This window comes from Corvus cornix, chromosome 19, assembly GCF_000738735.6.
Source record: "Corvus cornix cornix isolate S_Up_H32 chromosome 19, ASM73873v5, whole genome shotgun sequence".
In the NCBI taxonomy this organism is placed as follows: domain Eukaryota; kingdom Metazoa; phylum Chordata; class Aves; order Passeriformes; family Corvidae; genus Corvus; species Corvus cornix.
Window position 1 is genome coordinate 9,064,527 of NC_046348.1, and position 21,611 is coordinate 9,086,137.

The 21,611-nt window shown below is 41.4% G+C and overlaps 1 protein-coding gene across 1 annotated transcript in view; it reads right to left on the minus strand.

Annotated features, from left to right (window-relative positions):
* The window catches only part of BCAS3 (BCAS3 microtubule associated cell migration factor), a 300,122-nt gene that overhangs the window by 202,456 nt on the left and 76,055 nt on the right, over positions 1-21,611 (minus strand). The window contains 2 exon segments of the mRNA XM_039562815.1: positions 579-729; positions 15,932-16,196. Coding sequence (XP_039418749.1) covers positions 579-729; positions 15,932-16,196 — 416 coding nt within the window.

The window sequence follows — 21,611 nt, forward strand, 5'->3', positions numbered from 1 at the left end:
TATAATATATATGTTTAGAGGAACTTTTCCCAACAAATATGTTGAAGTGCTTTATCATGGCACAGGAGAAGTACCAAAGTGCAGCTGGCTCTGGAGTGGAAATCCACACATGAATTACCCAGTCCAGAACAGTGCAACAGAGGAAAAATAAGGTCAAGAAAACAGCAGGATTAAGTTTTGCCTTTCTGCTCAACCTGGCTTACTGTCTTTCCAGTTCTGATGGTTAAAAATCATTTCTGCTTGAAAAGGTTGGAAATCAAAATAAACAAACTTGGAAAAAAAAGTAAAACCATATTTTATTCTGATTGAATACAGCTCTGCTTATGTTTCATTCCAATTCCTGGTGTTAAAACTTCTCCTGACCCACCCGAATGAATATTCCTGAATTTACAGAGGTTTGTTTTCAGGTTGTATTTATTTATCTGATGTTTTCAGTCTCCTCTTCCTCCCACCCCCCCTTCTGCTGCCATGAAGTTACATATACTGAAATTAAAATACAGAATAAAACTAATTCTCGCTAATAACACAAATGATTTGTACATGAATCATAAAGGCTAAGAAAGGTTTGTGCCACTTACCCTGTGCGTTTGGTGATGGTCCCTAATGTCATTGGCTGCTTGATTTGAGCAAGAGGCAACACCACAGTCAAACTTGGGAGCGGCAGGAGTCGAGGATTCCCGGGATTGTTGTTTGTGAAGTTATTATAAGTGTCTTGGCTGTTCAATTTACCTTGATGGAATAGAGATGCAATAAAACACATTATTGGAATTTTTTCTTCATTTATCATTTCTACATCTGCCTGAAATAAGATAAAAAAGACCAAAAAAAAAAAAAAAGAAAAAAGAAATAACAAACTTCTTTTGTAATAAAAGAAAAAGATCTAAAAAATTATTCTTTGTTTCAGATAAAGAATAAATTACAGTGGAAGAAGCAACTACTAATTTTACATATGGGGATAAGGAAGGATTCCTTTCCATGCAAGGGAAATTATTCCTGCTGCTGCTGCTTGCCTGGCAGTTTTGTTCACCGAAAAGTTTTCGAGTTCGATTTGAAGGACAAGCTCTGGATTCCAATTCCCTACTTAAAAAAAGGAGTATCTGGAAGGGAATTATTTTCCTAAAGTACCACATACAGTGTTGGTAATTGGAAGTCCTGAAAAGGTCGCTTTTGTTGTCTCGATGGATAAAGACACGCAGAATAATCATCTGCAGAACTAAGGCTGGAGGAAAATATCAAGTAACTATGTCAAATAAAGCCACACTAAACTACATGTAAAAATCAAGAAAGTATCAAAAAAGTAACTAATTTCATATTCCTTCAAAAAGACGAAAATGAAACATAGGTACTGAAAAAAAGGAAAGAGAAACATAACAAAAAAACCCTCAACAACCCTAAATTTAGCTGGTTTCAAAGAGGTCTGTGCTGGATGGGCGCCCAGTTTGGATACGCTTTCTTACTCGCTGTATCACTCTGTAGTCACAACCTTTCATTCTTCAGTTGGAAAAGGAAACTAGCTCCAAATTTCATGGACAGTAAAGAAAGAAATGTGAAGAAACCAAAGAAAAAAGTTAAACAAAAAAAGGGGCCAGTCTGTTTATAGCAGAATCAAAAGTACTTTAAATAGACAAGCAACCATGAATTAAAAGGTTTAGATCATTAACTTGTTTTTCTGTGTTCCTATAATGCTGTGAAACGCTGGCTTTGTTCTTAATCAAAAGGGAACCATATTGGGAATTAGGTTCCTAAACAACCGATGCATTCTACACAGATATTATACAAATCCCAGGCCAAATCCATACAATCTGCCTCAAGAGCAGCCACCTTTTTTCAAGGAAGAAAAACAGCACAGCAAAGGGTTTCTCACAGGAAGCTGCCTGAAAAGCTTTAATGGTACTTCAGATGGATTGAAAATAGGAAAAGGAAGGCGGAAAAATCTTAATGAATGTCTCATCATCCTAAAGACACTCAATGCTTCCTTCACCCTTCTTTTAATACTATATAACTGTAAGCTTGGGGGTTTTATTTGGGTTTTTCTGCAAAGTCCCCAGACCTCTGTGTCTCAGAGAAGCACAGTAACAGAAATGATGAAATTACAAAGTGTATTTTGAGATAAGTATCTGGCCTGAGCATCCATCAATAGGTTTTAAGAAAAATAGCAAAGCTTTAATGAAGGACAAGCCTATTGAAGTTCCCAGAGAGCAGATTTCATTAATAGCAATTTTCCTGCACCAACTTGGAATAAAAAGAAAAGGGAAAAGGAAAAAAAATCCCAGCTCAGTTTTAAATAAGACTGAGATGCAATTAGTTTTTTTAAAGATTAGTTTAATAATGCACTTTAGGTTCTTGCAGGAAGACATATGAATAGTTTTGTGCATTATTGTCTAATTAGTTACTGTTCCTGCAGCCAAGGCCTCCCTGGAAGTGTTTCCCTCTCCCATATTCCCCTGGATCCACACAGGCACAGCAAACACTGACAGTATCTACTGAGGGGGCTCTAAATGTCTGTAATTTGTTTTCTTTTACTTGTTCAGAATATAATGACTAACTCTGAACTACTGATCCAAAGGCTGTGTTGGAACAGCTCCCTCTCCCCTCTCAAGGCACATTTAATGTCTCAGAGCCCTCTGCTCCCAACTTCATGTGGTTTTCCACATGCAAAACCTTCAATGGAATATTTGCGCACAGAGACATGAGGAATTTACAGATGTCCTTCCTACACAAGGATGAGCTGCTTCGCTTCCATACAAGTTGAGGACTCCCAAGGCAGTTTGGGATACTTAGAAAACTACAGGATTAACTCATCCCTTCAGAGTTTTTTATTAATCATAGGAACAACATCTTACAAATTCTAAGGCTCACCTATAAGAACACATAATTAAACCCAAAAAAAGTACTAAACAAAAAAAAAGAATGAAAATGTAAAAGAGATTCTGAAAGGGACTAAAATGTAAGATGATTCTTCTTGGAGAAAGAAACCAAAAAACATTCAGGAGGTCAAGCATTTAATTTGTAACTATGTATTTGGAAGTGTAGCTTAATCTGATATATACAAACCTCAATAAAAAATTAACTAAACCAGACCTCATAACACACAGCACTTCACAGCACAAACATGATAAAAAAATTCTGCTGTGACAAATGGAAAAGCTGTAAACACCAAACATATGTCACAATAACCATTGCCTGCCAACCTGCATTTTCTGCTGCAACAGTCAGTTGCTTAACTGCAAAAAATGTAATTAAAAGTGATACCAGACAAAAATTAAAAGCTGGAATGCTACAAAGAGGAGAGAAATTATTTTAGACAGGAAAGTTGTTCTTGAAAATCTGACTACAATAATATTAAGATGAAGGGGATGATTAAGGTTAAAGAAAACCCCCCAATTTTCTGGTGTGCTGCTGTACCCATCCAGGAATCCGAAAAATTACCCTTCCGTTCCTCCAGCCCTTCCAAGTAGGAAACTCCTGCAGCAAACAGGAGTTGTGTGCACACAGGGCTGTCAGATCAGGCCAAAAGAGCACAAAGAATGCAGTCAAGCATCAACATTATTTCTACAGCTCAAGCCGTTGTTGATTCACTGTCAAAGGACAAGCAACAAATAAGCCAAAGTTTAAGTCGGGTAGAAATATCCAGTATTTTTCATCCAGCAGAATGCTGAACTCAAGTTACCTCCCGACATGTGGACAGTGCATTTAACTGTAAATGGCTGTAGACTGACACACACAGATCACATCCCACAGACTCCTCCAGGAATACCTTTATTGCAATCAATCATCACCAGCACAATTCCATGGCAAACGTGTCCTCTAAAGGATCATTTCCAGTTGAGCATCCCAAGCAAGGGGGCACTTTTCTTTTGGTAATCACCAAGAGCCCTCAGGACCCCGTGCAAGGCATGGGGTCAAGTATTTGTCTTTCCATGGGCTGCCATAGAGAAGATTTTCGTATCAGAGCTGTGCATGGAACATATTAAAGCCAGCCTAGGCTGGTGAATCTCCTACTAATTTTACTACAGGACTTCCAAAAAGCTGAGGATGCTGTGTGGCTCTGGAGTCTGACAAGTTTATTTGCAAGTGCAGCCTTATGTTGGGTAAACATTGCCTACTGAGACATGAAAACCCAATCCTTGGTTCTGGTTTTGGACCTGTTTGCTGAGAGTCTGCAAAACCACCACCATCTCATCCCCACAAAACCTGAGCCACGCTTTTCCAGACGTTTTATTCCACTGACACTCAAAGCAGAAATAGATTAAGTTGAGGATAAAAGTGAAGAAAGAAAACAACAATGGGCTTTGTTGTCAGAGGGAGGGAGCGGCTGCCGGGCCGGCCGGGCCGAGCTGTATTCCCAAACCGGCCATCACTAACAGACTCACTTCCAGTGAGGAAAAAAGGGAGGCCTGAAAGTGCCGGACAAAAGAAATCCCAGCAGACAAAGAAAAAACAAATTAAAAGCACCATTATAAAACACAGATGCTATAAGGAAAACAAACTTCACAAGATTTAGTGTTTTTTGACAAAGCTGGACATCTGTGGAAAAGCCATCAGGAGAAGCTCCCAGGTATGGCCAGACAGGCTCGTGGTCCCACGGCATTGCTTCCCTCCTCAACCCCTGGGCAGAGACACCCTCAGCTCTCCACACACCTCCACCACTGCAATGTCAATTTATCAACAGCTAAAATTTTACTTACAATTATTTTATTTACGATCAGTGTTAAATCTGTAAGTTACTCTTTAGGCCTGAATATGAGATTTAAACATTTGATCAAATTACACTTTTTTAAGTTTTCAAACTGTATTTTTGGATAAGAAAGGAAAGCTGCATCAAGGGGAATATGTTCAAGACTTGCAAGCTTCTAACACTGTTCAAAAAGCAATCAATCAACTGAAAGCAATTAATACAATTACATGTCCTCTTCTGATCAACTAAGAGCCTTGATGAATTCAGGCCAGATTTCAAACTGGTCAGTGTTTGAGAGGAGCATTTGGGGGCACTGCTGTCAGAGATCAACAGAGGAGAGAGGAGGAGAAACACCCTGATTTTTGGCACTGCTAATGACAAAAGTATACATCCAAATGCAGCTTGGCAGGGACATTCCCCAGCCCCAGGGATAGTGTTCAGCTGCAACACAGTGTCGCAAAAATACTTCATGGGATCCTGAAAGAATGGTATGGATGCAGCTCCCGTTACTCTGCTCTTTAGTCCACGCATAGTTCCACATTGATGCAACCAAATCACTTCTCACCTGATTTCAACTGAGTTTGAATCTACCAGTACCACAGATCCCATCTGTGCGTGGAAATGGAGCTCCCTAAATCACAGCCAAGTTTAAAACCAAAACTACACCCTCACACCTAAGGGATGCAAACACTAAGTTATCAACAAACTGAAACTAAACCCTTTTACCTGTTACATTTCAGCATGTGTATGACATGTCTCCAGGCACTACAGGATTTTCTTTGGTGTAAACTGTCAGCGAGGAAAGCAAAAAGGACTCGGCCCAGAGAATTTTTTCTGGTAGGAAAGTAATGATCAGAAGGATTTTAGTTTCTCGATACACTTTATTTGAAAAACTAAAGTGGTATCAAGCACCTCTCAGCCTTATAATAAAATGCTTCTATGTTGATTTTTTTCCATTTTTCTTCCATTACTCCAATACAAAAAGCTTAGTAATGCAGTGTCATTAAAATTCAAACCCCACTTGATTAGGTTTTATATCTTCCAGTATTTAACAGACTCCATTTCAAAGAGTACCACGTAGTCTACTGACATTAACACTACATATAAACATCTATAATTTGGTAAATAAAAACGCAGTAACTCCGGGCTATGCAATCATGTGGAGGCCAAGTTACAGGAAAATGAACTATGTTTGGCCATTATTTCTGTTTAGTGTAACACTGAGGATTCCTCAGCTAAACATTCCCTAATTGTATAATGCAAGGGAAAGAAAATCCTTTCGTACTGCTAGGCAAAAAATGGCAGGAACAACAGGAGTGTCATGGATGTGTTGGTTTATTTTGCTTTGCTTTTTATTCAATACAAAAAGTTTCCCGGATGAGAATGGAAAGCTTCCCAGCTTCAGTTCCAAGACTTTCACCCTCATTTCTGACCTTTCCTCAGACATGTTCCAGTATAATCTGTAATCTACTACAGTCGGAAGAGGAAACAGCAGCGCCCTGGTGAGAAACGCTGCCTTGTGACCCGAGCAGAGAACCCAGCGGAAGCAATGCTGGCTCACGGAGTCCTTGGAAGAGCCTGACAGACAAATTCAGTACCGGCCCGGGAAACACACCCGGCACCAAGAGCCCTAATTACTGCCAAAGTGGGCTTTTTCTTTCATGTTTTGTTTTATTCAGTCCAACATGTGTTATCTTTCTTTGTAAAATGTTAGACATTTTCCTAGAAAAAGTCAGGAAACTAATTATTTTAGTTAACGATCGCCTCTCAATTAAAGTTACATTGCCATTTCCTTGAATTGTGTCCTATCAAATTTAAACTCATTTCACACCCTAACCCTCAATATTTCCAGTACAATCAGATCCATTAAAGGAAGAATATTATGATTTAGCTACAGCATATGCACACACATCATGTAGCTACTCAGAGCTAAACCTATCACTAACTTGATTCCATTGGAATGGATGGGAGAAAATAACGCAGCCGGTTGTTTTTGTAACATTTAAATCCGTTTGATATGGAACCTTTGGAAACACAGCTGCACTAAATCTCACGGCTGTCCTAAGAAAGCAGAGCTTGCTCTCTGTTTGCATCTAGGCAAGGCATGTGATGGTGACAGCTCCTAAGTCAGAGGGCTCTGCCGAGACGCACAAGCGCCAGCCCAAGTGTCCCAGTCACTGCTCGGACAGAGTCCCCTGCCCTCTCACCCGAGCTCCTTGAACTTCAGCATCATCCACTCAAAATCTGAACGTGGCCTAGTAACAGTCCCTTCCTTCTGGAGTTTTTCTGCTATCTTCAGTTTCAGAAACTTTGTCATCAGTTATGAAGTCTCTCACTCACTGATACCCAATAATCTCCTCTTGTCCTCAGCAGAGGAGGAACTCCCACGACCTCTCTGCTGCCTGTGCCTCTACCTGGCCAAAGATGGATCATGAAAGAACAGTTCCAACCTCAAGCTCTACCTGGATTTGAACCTATCCTTTACTTACACAATTAGTGATCTATGGTTGGTCATTTCTATTAGCTCCATGTGTATTTTTTCTTTTCCTGTATGGAAAAGAAATTACATTGACAGTCCAGAGGAACCAAAAAGGAGAGGAAACCATTCTGCCAGAACAGCAACAATGTCTTGAGCCCTGTGACACCTCTCACAACAGGTGTGAGGACACCTACAGGGTCAACTGCCTTGTGCAAAGAACTCCTTGAAAACCCGACACAAATACCTGCTTCTTCCCTTGCTGTTTCACCTCCTTGCTTTGTACAGACACTGGTTTGCTGTGCTATAGCTGCTCAAAGAGCTGCAAAATAAAGGTGTCTCGTGGCATTTCCTTAGAAAACAACCCCTCCAGCACCACACACACAAGTCTGGCATAATCATCATTTTTCAGGATTTATTTAACTAAAAATACTGTTTGTGCAAAGCTTAAGTCCATGTATGGGCAAAACTCAAAATAAACCCAACCAAACTGGTTTGCCAGCTGTTGGCTCCAGGCTTTGCGCAGGCAGCACTGGCAGCGCTTAAGCTGGGCTATTCCAGATGGTGTTACCAGCCAAATCAGCCAAACTGGCCACCCTTTGCTGGGTCACCTCCAGCAAAGGCCAGGCACAGCCAGGGCCGAGTCCATCCTCTTTGAAACAGATTTTGCACCTTCAGCAATCCACAGATGGGAAGAATGCAAGATGAGTTTCTTGTAACTACTACGGGTGTAGCTGCAGAGTATTTTGCAAACAAACATGAAGGAGCAGTGCCATCCTCCCCTCCATGTGGGTGTAAGCCAGCTGTGGGCCAGAGGCTGTGGCTACCACAGCACTGGACTGGAGTTTGCAAACTCTTCAGAGGACAGGACTCTGTGAGCTCAGACTAACACTGCACTAATGAGGTTATCGTGCAGGCAGCCTCCGGGCGCTGTGGAGAGACTCTGTTGCTCTGATTTCTTGCACATGGGAATTTTGTTAACACTGTCTGCTGGTGAATGATGAAGCGCTTGAGAAAACAAGAATGCACTGTTGCTGCCCCTCGTCGTGTCTATCCATCACAATTCAGATCAGCACAGCTCTGAATTCAAAGCCTTCTTTCAGGGATGACTCCGAGACACTTCAGCATTGTAAACTTCGGAAAATTTTGGTGTCTCAGACTTTTCTTCCAAATGATACAGAATAAAATTATCTTTATGAGTTGAATTGTTTTTGTATTGGGACAGCACAGTCAGAAAAACTGATCAGCCTGTCTTAGAAACTACAAAATGAACCGGGCTGGGAATTTCTGAAGGACATCTCTGTGTGCAGATGTGTTCAGTGAGGAGATAGGGAAAGTTTAATGGCAGCCCCTTACCCAAAGGGCTGAGCTTACTCCAATTTAATATTGATGATAAACTACATGTTAACACATCTGTGATTTTTATCCCCACCTTTCCATCTCTGCCTTATTTTCCCTCCAGTTGCAACCACAAGAACAAATATTTTAGCACCTGAATTCAACCCGGGGTTGAATACACGGGATTTATCCCGAGCTATGTGGAAAAAAAAAAAGTGCCTTGAGAGCCACGGCATTTGAGAACTTGATAATAATATCCATGGGTAATTATAATAAATGGCTTGTCTGAAACACCCATAGAATAGGAACTGAAACAAACCATAGCAATCTGTCCCCCTTGTACCCGCCACACACCCTCGGCAGCTCTGCTCTTTTACCCATGACCGCTGAGGATGTTTTCTGGCTCCGTGACAGCATCGTGACTCAGGTCATGAGAAGTGTCAAAGATGCATTTCCTTGAGATGGGAAAAAGCAACTGATTTAACAGCCCACAAGGACTAAGCAAAAAACAATAAGCTCAATCAGCGTATTTAGGGGTAAAGATAAACCTTTTAAAAGATAGAAGTATATTTTATTTCTAATCTTAATGCTTACGTTTCTTTCCATAAAGTGTTTACATTTTTCAGGCTACCAAAGATGCACAGTTGATTAAATGCCTTACTTAAGAATAATAAGCTGGAAAAAAAGGAGGGTAACAAGGGCAACACCCATTTACTACATAATCCATCACCAATCGTATAGACAGGGAGTCTGATTCAGGCTGCAGACATGAGGGAGCAGCCCTGGATTCCCAGAATACCCACTGCCAGGGGAAGCAGAAGGTGTTTGGGCTTGAACTCAGCATGTCCATCAGATAAAATGTTTGTTCCCACCAGCTCTTGTCCCATTCCTTCCCCTCCTTGGTTACTAACACGGAGCTTCACATGCTTTCACCTTCCCTCATGCCAAACCTCCCTTGTCATGCAACACCCTCCATACTTAAACCTCCTCCTTCAGCTGATACCGTCTCTTGAAAAACTCTAGATTCTACTTTCTCACCTTCTGATCCAATATATTACAGGCTTGTATCAGGTGAGCAAAGCTACTTTTTGTCATTTCACTGATGGCAGCTCCCTTGAACCACTTACATTCCTTGACCCACCAGCAAATGTCTGGACAGCAATGTCTCCCCTGTGCTAGTCCACTCTTCTCCTGACCTAATTCCAGCCTTTCCACTTTGTGCCTTGGACACGAACCACGCAGAATTTTTCCTGCATCACTCCTTCAGTGACCAACTCTTTTCAGCTGGACTGTTACTCCAAAGCTCAATCCTAGTGATGGGTTTTATGCTGATCACACTCATTTCAGCTGTACACAAGTGTACCTAACTCTGCACTGACACACTGAGAAGACATAAAGTCGAGCACGTTCCTTCTCATGGATCATTAATATCCTTATTTATCAATTTCTAATTAGCAACTGCAAAATCTTATCAAAGTGCTGCATCAGCTGCAGGATGTTGTTACTACTTGCAGTGTACGAGAAGGAAATGCACCAGCCTGCCTTTTATGTACTGGTTAGCTGGGGAGATTTGCAGATGGAAAAACATGGGTTTACTGTAAATTAAGAGGGAGTAATCAAAGGAACAACTGAAATAACCATAAAATTCCAAACTGTCATTCATTAAGTCATTTTCAGATAAACCCTTAAAATTCCAGTTACCACTTCTTGGACTCCCTCAGTACCTGACTCTCACACATCAGCACTTGACCCTCTCAAAATTTCCTTCCATTTGATGTTACCAAGACTGAAATCATCCATCTTGACAGGAAAACTTCAGGGGGACGCTCACATCTGTGGTAATCCCACTCCTCTCTGCCTTCCCCTTTCCTTTCACCTCGCGATCCATCTCTGCCATCGCGGTCTCCTGTGTGCTGCCAATTATTTCCTCTCCGCCTGCCTACCCACAACCTTTCCGAAACAGTTTGCTCTGACCACTGCTACAGCATTTGCTGTGCTAAATCACTGTCATAGATTTTTACATGCCGTATCTCAAGAGCTGCAATTCCCTTCTGATGTCCATCTCCTTCAATTTTCAATCTATCCGTAATATTTGAAACTTCTCTTTCAAATATCAAGGTGAACATGTATTTGCCCCAGTCTTCGATCTATGCTGTTTACTAAAACCTGCTTCTGAAACACTTGATGTACAGACACGAACTTCCCTTGTGACAAAATTTATCACTACACTTCCCTACTTATCTGAAGGGAATGGATCTTTTCCTTCCACTTCAGAAACTATCCAAAATACACCACCCACTTCTTTCACTCCACTGATTCTCTACCCATTACAAAAAAAAAAGTAGGTGGGGGGGAAAAGGCAGCTAAAACACAGCAAACACAGCTCCCTTAGACCTAGTAAGCTGCTGGCTGGTTCCCAAACTGGTGATTCCAGCTCTTCCCACCTCTTCTCCCAGCCCTACACGTGGGACCTGGGCTTGCTGTGGGCCCTTCCAAAGCCAGCGATGGGATTGCTCCAGAAAGAAGGAATCATCACAGAATGGTCTCTAAAAGTCACTAGCAGAAAATTCCCACCAGATAAATTAACTTTGTTTTTTTCCCAACTGCCTTAAAACCGTGAAGAGAAACTTCAGGTGAGAGTGCGAAGAAAATCACTGGGTGCTTCAGGCAGCACAGTGAACGTGGAGGGTTTATATTTGCAAATAAATAAATATTTATGATGCCTATACGAGCAGTTCAGTGTCTGTATTAGTGAAAAAAGAGAGGGTTTTATCCTCATCTCCACCATTTGTCCGTGTTACGGCGGTTCCACGCCAGGTCCCCCTCTCGGGGCCGGCCCCGCCTGAGGCGCCATGGCCGGGGGGAGGGCGCCCCCTGCAGGCCGCGGCGGGCAGAGGCGGGAGCGCTGAGGGACCCGGCGCGGGCAGACGCGTCCGGGGCGAAACCTGCGCCAAGAAGCGGAGCTGGAAAAGTAATTATTTGAAATTATCTGAAATGACGCGTAAATAAAAAAAGAGCCGAGTGTGACGCTGTGGAGAAACACGACAGTGACACAAACAGAAATGTTAAAAGCACGTTAAAACAACGTGGGGCGATGCGGCAGCTTGCTTTGCTGTTTCCACGCAAACTGTTTCTATCGTGAGACGCTAAAGAGAAAAATTAAACTTAATACGGAGTTTTCGAAGAAGCGCTTTCAGCTCGTGTTCACAGCGTTTCGTGTTAAACTCCGTGAAGGAACTGCCCTCCAGTGCTTTAAGTTATTATACAGTTAATTTTCTTTGAAACTATTTTTGTCTGCCTCTCTCTAAATAGGTGGTTTCTTAAGTGAGTGTTACTTAAAGGAAACCAATCTGTTTTTCAGGAAGGGCTGATGATGTCAGTCCTTTCAACTCTGCTTTCCCATAAGAATTCTTCTAGTAAAAGGAGTTTCACTCTGGGAAATAGTGAAAAGTAACGTGAAAATATGTAAAGCATCTCAGGCTGCATGTTTATCAAACTTCCAGTTTTATGTTTGGCTTTTAATCATGTTGCGATTGTGACAGATGAAGGAAAATCAAGAGAAAACCTTTTGATTTTTAAACTTAGAAAAGATTTTGCAATGAAAAACGTGTCACACTAAAATATTTATAAAGAGATAAATACAAGCCTGAACACACTGTATCAAGAACAACATGGTTTTTTCATAATTTTAAATTTATATACTCCATCTCAGCATCAGTATTAAATCTGAAACAGAACCATAGCATACTATGAACAGTTTTTTGGCAAATAAATAAATACTTCAATGCCCAATGAAATACAAGACAAATTCAGAGAGAATCATATTATTATGGAATATTTTTAGTAGGTGAGGATGTGTAGCTGTAGATCCAATGTTAACTTACTGGATTATTATTTGTTCTGGTACTGGAAATTCCTGCAGCCAACAACAGAGAAAACCAAGCGAGCAGAGCTACAGAGACTTTATTCACTTACTGGTGATGGAAGAATTAATAACATTCTGTAAATTTTAATTTGCACGATTAAAATAATTGGAGTTATATGTAGTTTTCAACCTTCCAAGTAAAGCACTGCATTTCTACAGCTAAATGCTCCTTGCTATTCACATGCTGGTGTCCTGAAGAGAATAGGGAGAAGTTTGAATCACCAAGGACATAGTTCTGCTTTAACTACTCGCCCTTTAATCCTTATGGTGTACCTGTGAGACAGGTAAGGAACCATAAACCCCATTTTATACAAATAAAGGGCCACGTATGGCTGTATTTTACCCTAATGTTCACCCCAACAACCGACCGATGTTGTAACACTCTTATAACAGTAAAAGCCCATAAAAGGATCCCAACATAACTCAGATATTCGTGACAACACACTCTGGCAATCCAAGGGAATGACAAAAATACAACCTCGCTGGATTAACAGACAGAACAGCCCAAACAAAATCTCTGTCGGCTATAAAAGGTGCAAAGGAAATATCTCTTTATCATCCTCTATTTAACAGTTTACTTCATTCTGCTGAAAAGAACAAAGCCAAACGATGATTCATTTGGAAATGAAATCATCCCTACCCCCAGTAAAGGCTGACATTGTGCGGGTAAACAGTCCTGGGGTGCTCCAACACAATGTAAATAGATTGCCTTGCTACTATATACACAGCAAACAGTTTCATTTTGAAACCAGGAGGCAAAAAAACAAGCGAGAAAAACATGACAGAGCCTGAACGCTGAAAATATTTACAAGAACAAAAGCTAATCGCAAATTACCATCAATAAGTTACAACTGCCAATCAAAGGGGAAGATAAGCCACTGCAGTCTTTCGGCCTAAGGCTGTAGCAATGATACTGTAACGCAAAAGGAGTATCAGCAAAAGGATTAAGAGCAGGTTTTTTTAACGTAGGGTTTACTGAAAATTGGAAAAGATGTAAGAGGAAAAATCGTGATGACATGACTCCGCACGGAAAAATCCTCCAGTTTGCCACAATCTTCTCTGAATCAGTCACTTAATCAACACCTTGTCCCAGAGCAATGGTGCTCTCCAGGACATGGTCTTTGGCTTTATTTCCATTATAATCAGCCGCACTTAGAGGGGTGATTAAGGAACATAACAGTTATTCTTCTTGAAGAGAGCTACAAAATTAAAGTCATTCCACACACGGGGAACACAGGGATTATTATTGTTGTCACACAGCAGAAAGCTGACAGACAAAATCAGCTGAATAAAATTCACCAAGGGCTGCAGAGCGAGTGAGAAGTAAAACAAAGAATTGAACCCAGAACTGCTCTTTTCTGTTTCGAGTACTCGTTTACACTTCTGTCACCAGACTGCCGTGACTCCTCCAAACAACAATAATTTAACATTATAATATGGTAAGGAGCTGTTACAATCTAAGTAAACACATCTTAGCTCACAAATTAAAATAATCATCGGTCTCTGGCTAATCCTGCTGCCACACACAGGCACACAACACACACACAATCCCTCTGCTGAAAGTCGCTCTGAACTTCAGGGGTTTTTTACAAGTTGATGATAAATGGCTTTTTATAAAAAGCTTAGAATAGGGCTCAATATCCTGCCTGCCTTCAGCCAGGGGAACTGAAAGATTACTGAAATGAAAAAGCAGCAATAAAATTACTGAAAATATTACAGTACTTTACCAAATGGACTCTTTCAAACACAACTATTTTATTTTTTCTCCTAATTTTTTAAAAGACAACTCTGTTAACTCCTCTATACAATCCCCACAAATTTCTCATGGAAAATGTTCATATGAAGTTTTGCAAGTTACCAACACACAGTCCTAGCACATGTCCAACTTCTGCACTGAGGAAGTGATGAGTACAATCTGCGTGAAGTCCTCCAGGAATCTAAGTCACCTTCCTGCCTTAATTCTCAGCACCCATGTGCAGACTTCCAGTGGAGACAATTGTTTAAACAGAGTTAATTTTTCAAGCAGTGATGACTGCACAGAGATCTTGAAAGAAATCTGATTTATTATCTTTCAAGACAGACATTTGCAAACTGAAGCCTCAGAACTCTTGAGACACTCCCCTAAAAGCTGCTGCCTTTCCCTCAGTAACTCGTCCATGCATGCCTGTCTCCTACCTCCACCACTGAGCATCCTGAAACTGCTGATTCTTCAGAGTACTGTAAAGGCAACAACTTACTGCAATTTCCCTTGACAGAAAATAGAACTGGATGGGTGATAGCCACACAAACTGACAGTTCCTTCCTCTCCTCTCCATGATGTCCACAGTTAAAAGGGGTTGGATGTGCCATAGCGAACCTTCGGAGCACTCCCCAGCCTGTTTCAGGCTGAGCTGCTGTACAGAGATGAGAGGAAGTAAAATGGTAGATACACAACTGTCTCCAAGGAGGAAGAAAGTTCAGAGCACGTTTTGGGTGCCTTCCAGTGGCTCCAGGCAGAAGAGGATGGCTCCAGAACAGCCACGCACAAACCTTTGTTCAGAAAAGTCCAAAGAAAGGCGAAAATACAGAGGCTGCTTCTGAGGCAAGTCTGGTTCCCTTAATAATCACCAAGTCATAAAACAGTTCCTTTGATTCAGAAATCCCACAAAGGTTCTCTCTATAGCAGAAAGCCCAGCACATAGTTGGGCTTTCACAAGAGCTCCTAATCCTGCTCATAATTAGGGAAGAGGGACTGTTCCTGGCCATTTTTAGTACTCTCAGAGTGGGAAAGGGTGGCTACCTCAAAAAAACTGCTACTCAAACTTCCACTTCCATGGAACTTGTGACTTACTCTCAACAGAAAGGGAGCATAAGGATGCAGCAAATCCTGAATGCAAACAAAATGGCTTCTAGCACAGAAAGAGCAGGGCTGAAATAAAAGACAAAACTGGAAAAGCTGTGACAATGATAATTTTTGAACATTTTTTGAGGCTCCCCTTCACATCCTTCGAGTTTCTCCAAAGCACGTCCACCACAGGAGCAGGATAGACAGATCAGTTCTTACAGATCTTTCACTTTTGCACATCATTTGTCACATTGTTCCCACACACACAAAAAAAATGGACAAAAATCTGTGCCATCAGCTTCCCACTGCCTTGTTCCCGCATTTCTCCTCGAGCAGTATTTATTGTAGATACCCAGATGTGCTTCATGCTCATCAAGGCCGATGAGCAATGAGAATTTTAGGCAATAAATACAGAGCAGTTTACTGACTGTGTGCTACATAGAAACAAAACTTGAAACCTAAAGACCCCCAACCCGTCAGTTTAGAGTGGAAATTATTAACACACCTGTGATAGCATCGTTTACTTAAGCAAGCTGCAAAACTAGAACTGTCTTCCTGAAGTGTTTCCACCTTGGCTCATTCCTGTAATATCTGCATACATCACATATTTTTGCACAATGCCTACAGCACCTCATTTTATGAAATTCATATTATCTTCACGATGGAAAGAAAGGAAGAAAGTGGATTTACCATGGAGAGGTGAGCCAGAGGGGCTGCTTGACAGGCCAGGCACGGGGCTGCAGCGTCCTCCCTGCTTCGACGTCAGCTCCTGCTCAATCTCCTCCAGCCCCGCGCTCTTCTGGAAGCGGCTCATGCGATTGACCACCCGTGGGGACATGTGAGTCCTGACACAGGGCTGGCCTCCGTAGGGATTGATGGGAAAAACATGGGAAGTGCCTCGGAGGGTGCTGACCACCACCCAGCGGCAGTCGTGGCTGAAGGAGATATCCTGTACCTGGAAAACAGGGGCGACATGGGAATGAAGCCACCAACGCGCACACCTCCAACAGAGCACTCATGTCTTAAACGCAAATCTGAACTCAAAATGGGGAAAAAATCCCTCAAGTTTAGGCAATAACTTGAATTTTGGTGCCTTTATCAATGAACTTAGTGTTCAGTGTATATTATAAGCTGCACTGCAATTCACAGTTCCAAATTTTATGTACTTTTCAAAATATCCTGAGATTATGCAAACAAACCATGCTGCAAAGTGCTGCAGAAAGCCGCAAGATCTTGGTGTAGTTTTCAAATAGAATTTAGTTCTAAAAAGAGCTGGGAAATTGTTTCAATTACGTGTTTTGTATTTGCTTGTTTAATCTTTAGAGATTGCCCAAAAAGGGGAAAAGGGAGGGATGAGAAGAAAAGAGAGAGATCTCACCACTGGGCCTGATTTTGACTAATACTGGCACAAGTCTTATTTTAGCTTAAAATGCTAAGTTTTGAAGCAAATATAAAAATACAGTTAAACATTTTCCACCACAGTTACTCCTTGCATAGATCTCAGATACAAAGTCCAGAAGGATTTAATTCTCTTTTAAGTGTGCTTTACACAATGCTTTGATGGAAAGCAAATTCTTGTTCCTGAAGGAATGCTTTAAAAGAGAGATTAAAGTTTGTTTCCAAGCCCATCCTGGCAGGCAACTCAAGAAAACAAGTAGTCGAAGTTAAAATGATTTATCATAGAGAAAAAAAGTCCTAAAACAATTCTTCCAAAAATGTTTTTAAAGGTAAAAGCTGACTAAAAGGAACCATGGACACAAGTGGGATTTACCACAGCAAACAAACATACAGATGAAGGATTAGTTTTCATTATATTATTAAACAGCATAAACCAAAAAAAAAATTCTTTAAGATCTCACTGAAGCCAGTTTTACAATACACTAGGTACTTAAATTGGAGTAAACACTGATAAAATCTTGACAAATATTCCAGAAATGCACTCCAGCTATTCCAGACAAAAGCAGCAAAGTATTCATCAAAGTGCAAGTTTCCAACGGAGCCCTGAAGCCTCAGAGATAAAAAAAGGATTTAAGTCTTGTGACTTGTGACAAGATATTTGGTTGACGGACTGTCAGGACACAAAATGCTTCACCAACGTTACAGAGATAAACTAAAGCCCAGCACTACACACCTGCTCCTTTCAATCCTGGTGACATCCCTAAACGAGCCGCCAACGATGCAGGTCAGAGAGCCCCCCAAAACCTGACAGCTTTTGCACTTCCAGCATTCAGCCCTTACTGACCTACAGTCGCAGCACTCAGAGCTCCGAGTTTGCTTACAAAGTGTTTCACCTTAATAGATTGCTCAGAAAGGATTAGAGACCCCACAGGGATTAGTAAGGGCTCAAAAAAACCCCTAAAGCCGTGGAATCAGGGAAAAATGATGGCATCAAGAGTATTTCAGTACTTGGTGTTAAAGTGGCAAATTCTTCTGGTGAAAATCAAACACGTGAACTGTGTACAGAATTGCCATTCTCAGTTACAACAGAACTATGAGATGACAGAGAAAAAACTCCATCTCACTGTACTGTGTAACAGAACTGTGTGTTTCTACTTTAATACTCAGTTTCCAGTTGGCACCCTGAGGGTCACGTTGTTTCAAAAACTACATACAACAGCCCTGGCAAATGATAATCCCAGCCAAGAAACAGGGAAACAATCACTACAGGATGTTTTTTTCCTCAGTGTAAACATTACACAGAAAAAAAGTATTCCTGATCTACAGGAAGAAAGTGTGGAACTCCATAATCCCAAATGCTCTCTTTAAAACAGCGCTCACAAACACTCGCTGCAGTCAGAGTGGGCATCGTGGCCATGATTGCCTAAAACATGGCTGAAACCACACAGGCAGAAGGGTTTTAATGCTCAGTAATAACAAGGAAAAAATTTTTGACAGAGGAGTGTGCAATGAATTAAGATTTATAGAACAGAGCTATGAAACCCTACTCAGCAGTGACAAAGAGTATTTTGGAAGCTGCTGTTACCCGTGATTCACCTATTGCTTACTGGTCTCAAACACGGCCTCGTTTGTCTTTCAGATACATGAGGAGCAGCAGAACCACAGAAAGTTCAAGGAGGTGATTCAGAGAATATTTCCAATTCCAAGGGCATGAATTAAACACACTCACATCGAACCAGCAGAAAACCATCTGTGCAACACGAAGGAGCCCAGAACTCTCCAGGAGAACTGGAAGAAGGCATGGACCAGGCTGAAAGGACAATGCTAATCATAGCAGTCTCAGAAACTACTTCAAAAAATCAGCTGTGTCCATGAATAAACCCCTATAAATTATGCCCTGGGCCGTGCTGTTCCCCACCACGTTCCTGTACATTACGCCGAGTTCTTGACTGCTCAGAGTATAAACAAACTGCACAGTGGCCCATTAGTGGTTTTCAAGTTTATGCTAAGCGTTGCAATTTATTGCTGTTCTTTAGGTTAATGTACTAATATTTCATGTATTTATAATAGATTTCTGGATTTGTTGTTAATTGTGATGTAATGTTTAGATACCAAAGATCAATCAAGACCCCATAGTGTTTACAGATATATGTTAATAAAGGACAAAGTACGCCAGATCTCTCACGATGCAAAGTTTATTCTATAGCTCAAGGTCAATGTCACATTTAATATTCACGTCTGTATTTTAAAATTTCATCTATCCTCTTCTGTCTGGACCAGTACAGGGAATTACAGACCTGATTTTGTTTAATTTGGGAACCCTTAAGATATTTTCAAATTCTTTTCAGTCCTAGACTCTCTCCATCTTTCTTGCAGGCTTCCTTCAGGTACTGGAAGGCCACAAGTACACCGTTTCAAAGCCTCCTCTTTTCCAGGCTGAACAATCTCAATTCTCTCAGCCTTTCCTCATATGAGAGGGGCTCCAGCCCTCTAAACATTGTGGCCTCCTCTGGACTTGCTCCAAAAGGTCAACATGTTTCCTGTCCTCTCCTGTCTTCCTCCAATTACTCTTCTAGGCTTCTCTCTAACTTCCACATTTCTATTTCCCTGTGTTTCTACCACTATGATATAAAATCCTCCAGCAATGTAGCTACTGCTCAGAGCCTGCCCCGAGTGACACAGTCAGGTAATTTAACACACAAAGTCCTCCAAGGACACGTCACATGTCAACAGCTCTACTGAGGATCAGCTTTCAAGACTGTACAGATCAAAAAAATCATTTCTCATACTACAGAATCACAGAATCACAGAATGGGTTGGGTTGGAAGGGGCCACAGAGGCTCATCTGGTCCAACCTCCCTGCTCAAACAGGGTCAGTACAGAGCACATGGCACAGGACTGTGTCCAGGTAAATCAGGCAGCAGCTAGAAAACCAACCTCACAATGCTGAACGTTGTACTTTAATAATAACATCAAGAAATAAACCACATTTTGATCTTCCTGGCACTCTTTTTTTCTTCTTACCACCCCTCTGTCAGTTGTGTGGAGTTACACCAGGTGCAATCTGTATATTCTTGTGCATTTCACTGCATTTAATTAAACATTGAGAGTAGGACCAGCACTGCTGGAACAGGAACATGACCTGTTCATGATCACTGTGCAGTGTCACAGAGAAAAAACACCCTGACTTGAAGCACAGGACTCAACTATTTAATTATGCTGTGCAGGGAGATGGCAGAAAGAAAAAACCAGTATCATTAAACAATGAAAAAGAGCAGCAGTCCTGAGGAGGTAAGGGTCAAAATAAATTAGAAAACCAGTCTGTATGTGAATTTTTTTGGTTGAGAAAATTAAGGAAATGATGTAGCAACAAACATAAATGAAAAAATAATAAAATCATGGTCTACATGATATGATTTATCAGACACACACAGACCCAACTCTGTCTCCGCAAGTCCTCAACACTGATCTCAGTTTTGTGTAAAAGCAAGAGCAGAATGTGGGCACAGTGAGAAATTCACGTGGGGCCTTTAACCAGAGCTGAGCTCTCTACTAATAACTGAGCCTGCAAACACCGCTGCTCAGGGCTCTGTCTCCTCAAGGCAGCCAAACTACTTCTAATTGCAGCAGCTCCTTCTTGTCAGCTCTCATCTGAGACCGATCAACTTCCCCAAATCAATCTTCATTATTCCAAGCCCATCCCCAGCTTCTTCCCTAGAAATAGCAAAGTTTCTCTTCCAGAAACTGTTTCAATAATTGCAACTATGAGCATGTCAAAAGACAGGAAGGAATTCCTCGTGGCCATGGAGGTTCACATCCAACGTTTGGAAGTTGTTCCAACACTTTGCTGCTACCTGGGCACAGGACGTGACACAACCTGGAACAGTCTCTGTGGTCACGTCACCGAAACACTCGCGCGTTCCCTGGAAAAGCGGCAAATCGTGCGTGTTCCGCAGGCTGGAATGTTTTTATCATTCCCTCTGTTTACCCTCTCCGACTGAAGTCAGTTCTAGCTGCAGTTTGGGAGTGGGAATAACAAACGTCTGACAGAGTAAAGGATTACAGAGGAGCTGGCCAGCAGCCCGCTGATGCTATCGTTACGTTTATTTGTCCTAGGCTGAGATAATGCTGTTTTCAGGGATTTTGTTTTTGCTGTTTACAATTTCAGATCAAAGAGAAAGGATCATCAGGTGACAGGCTAACTTTCATCCGCAAGTAAATGGGCTTCCTCAGTTCAGAACATGCTATGCCTTCATTAAAAACCTTCCAGAATGCTCTTGGGTAAAAATATGAGTGCATTAAATGTCACCTCACAATGCAAGAGCTGGAGGACAAGAAAATGTATCCTTAACCAAAATGTGCAGCACATACATGTGCACATTTCTCCTCTTTAGAGCTGAACTGTGCAAGCACAGATTCTCTGAGAGGTTCAGTTCTCTCTCTGGCTCAGTTAAACACAACCAGTGCTTGCAATGGACCTTCCTGGTGTTACTCAGTGCTGCTCTTTGTCCTCTCAAGGCAAAAAAATATAAAATCTAAAGTACCAGTGGCACTTAAAAGCTAAAAGATCTTAATCTGATATAACCGAAACAGGGACTTCAGTCTGTGTTTGCGGGAAAGCGACTTTGAACGTTGTGACCTTGGGAGTCAGTGAATTATCTGAGCACTTCACATTCTTCCATGGTCGTTGTCTTCACAATTCCCTTCTGAGGCAGCAGTCCACCTTCCATTCCACCCCATCTTCATCCGAATCACATAAAGATTTTGGGAAATGTGGGGTGAAGCTCTGTCAGCCAATATCTCACATACAAAAGCTGATTTCAGCATGGACATTAAAATCCCACATATAATGGGCCATAATGATGATGTTTAAACAATTTATAATGGGTACTAGCTAAACAAATTCTGACACTGATAATCACTCATGTCCATCAACACAAATTAGAACTTTTTATAGCTCCAGTACAGAAGG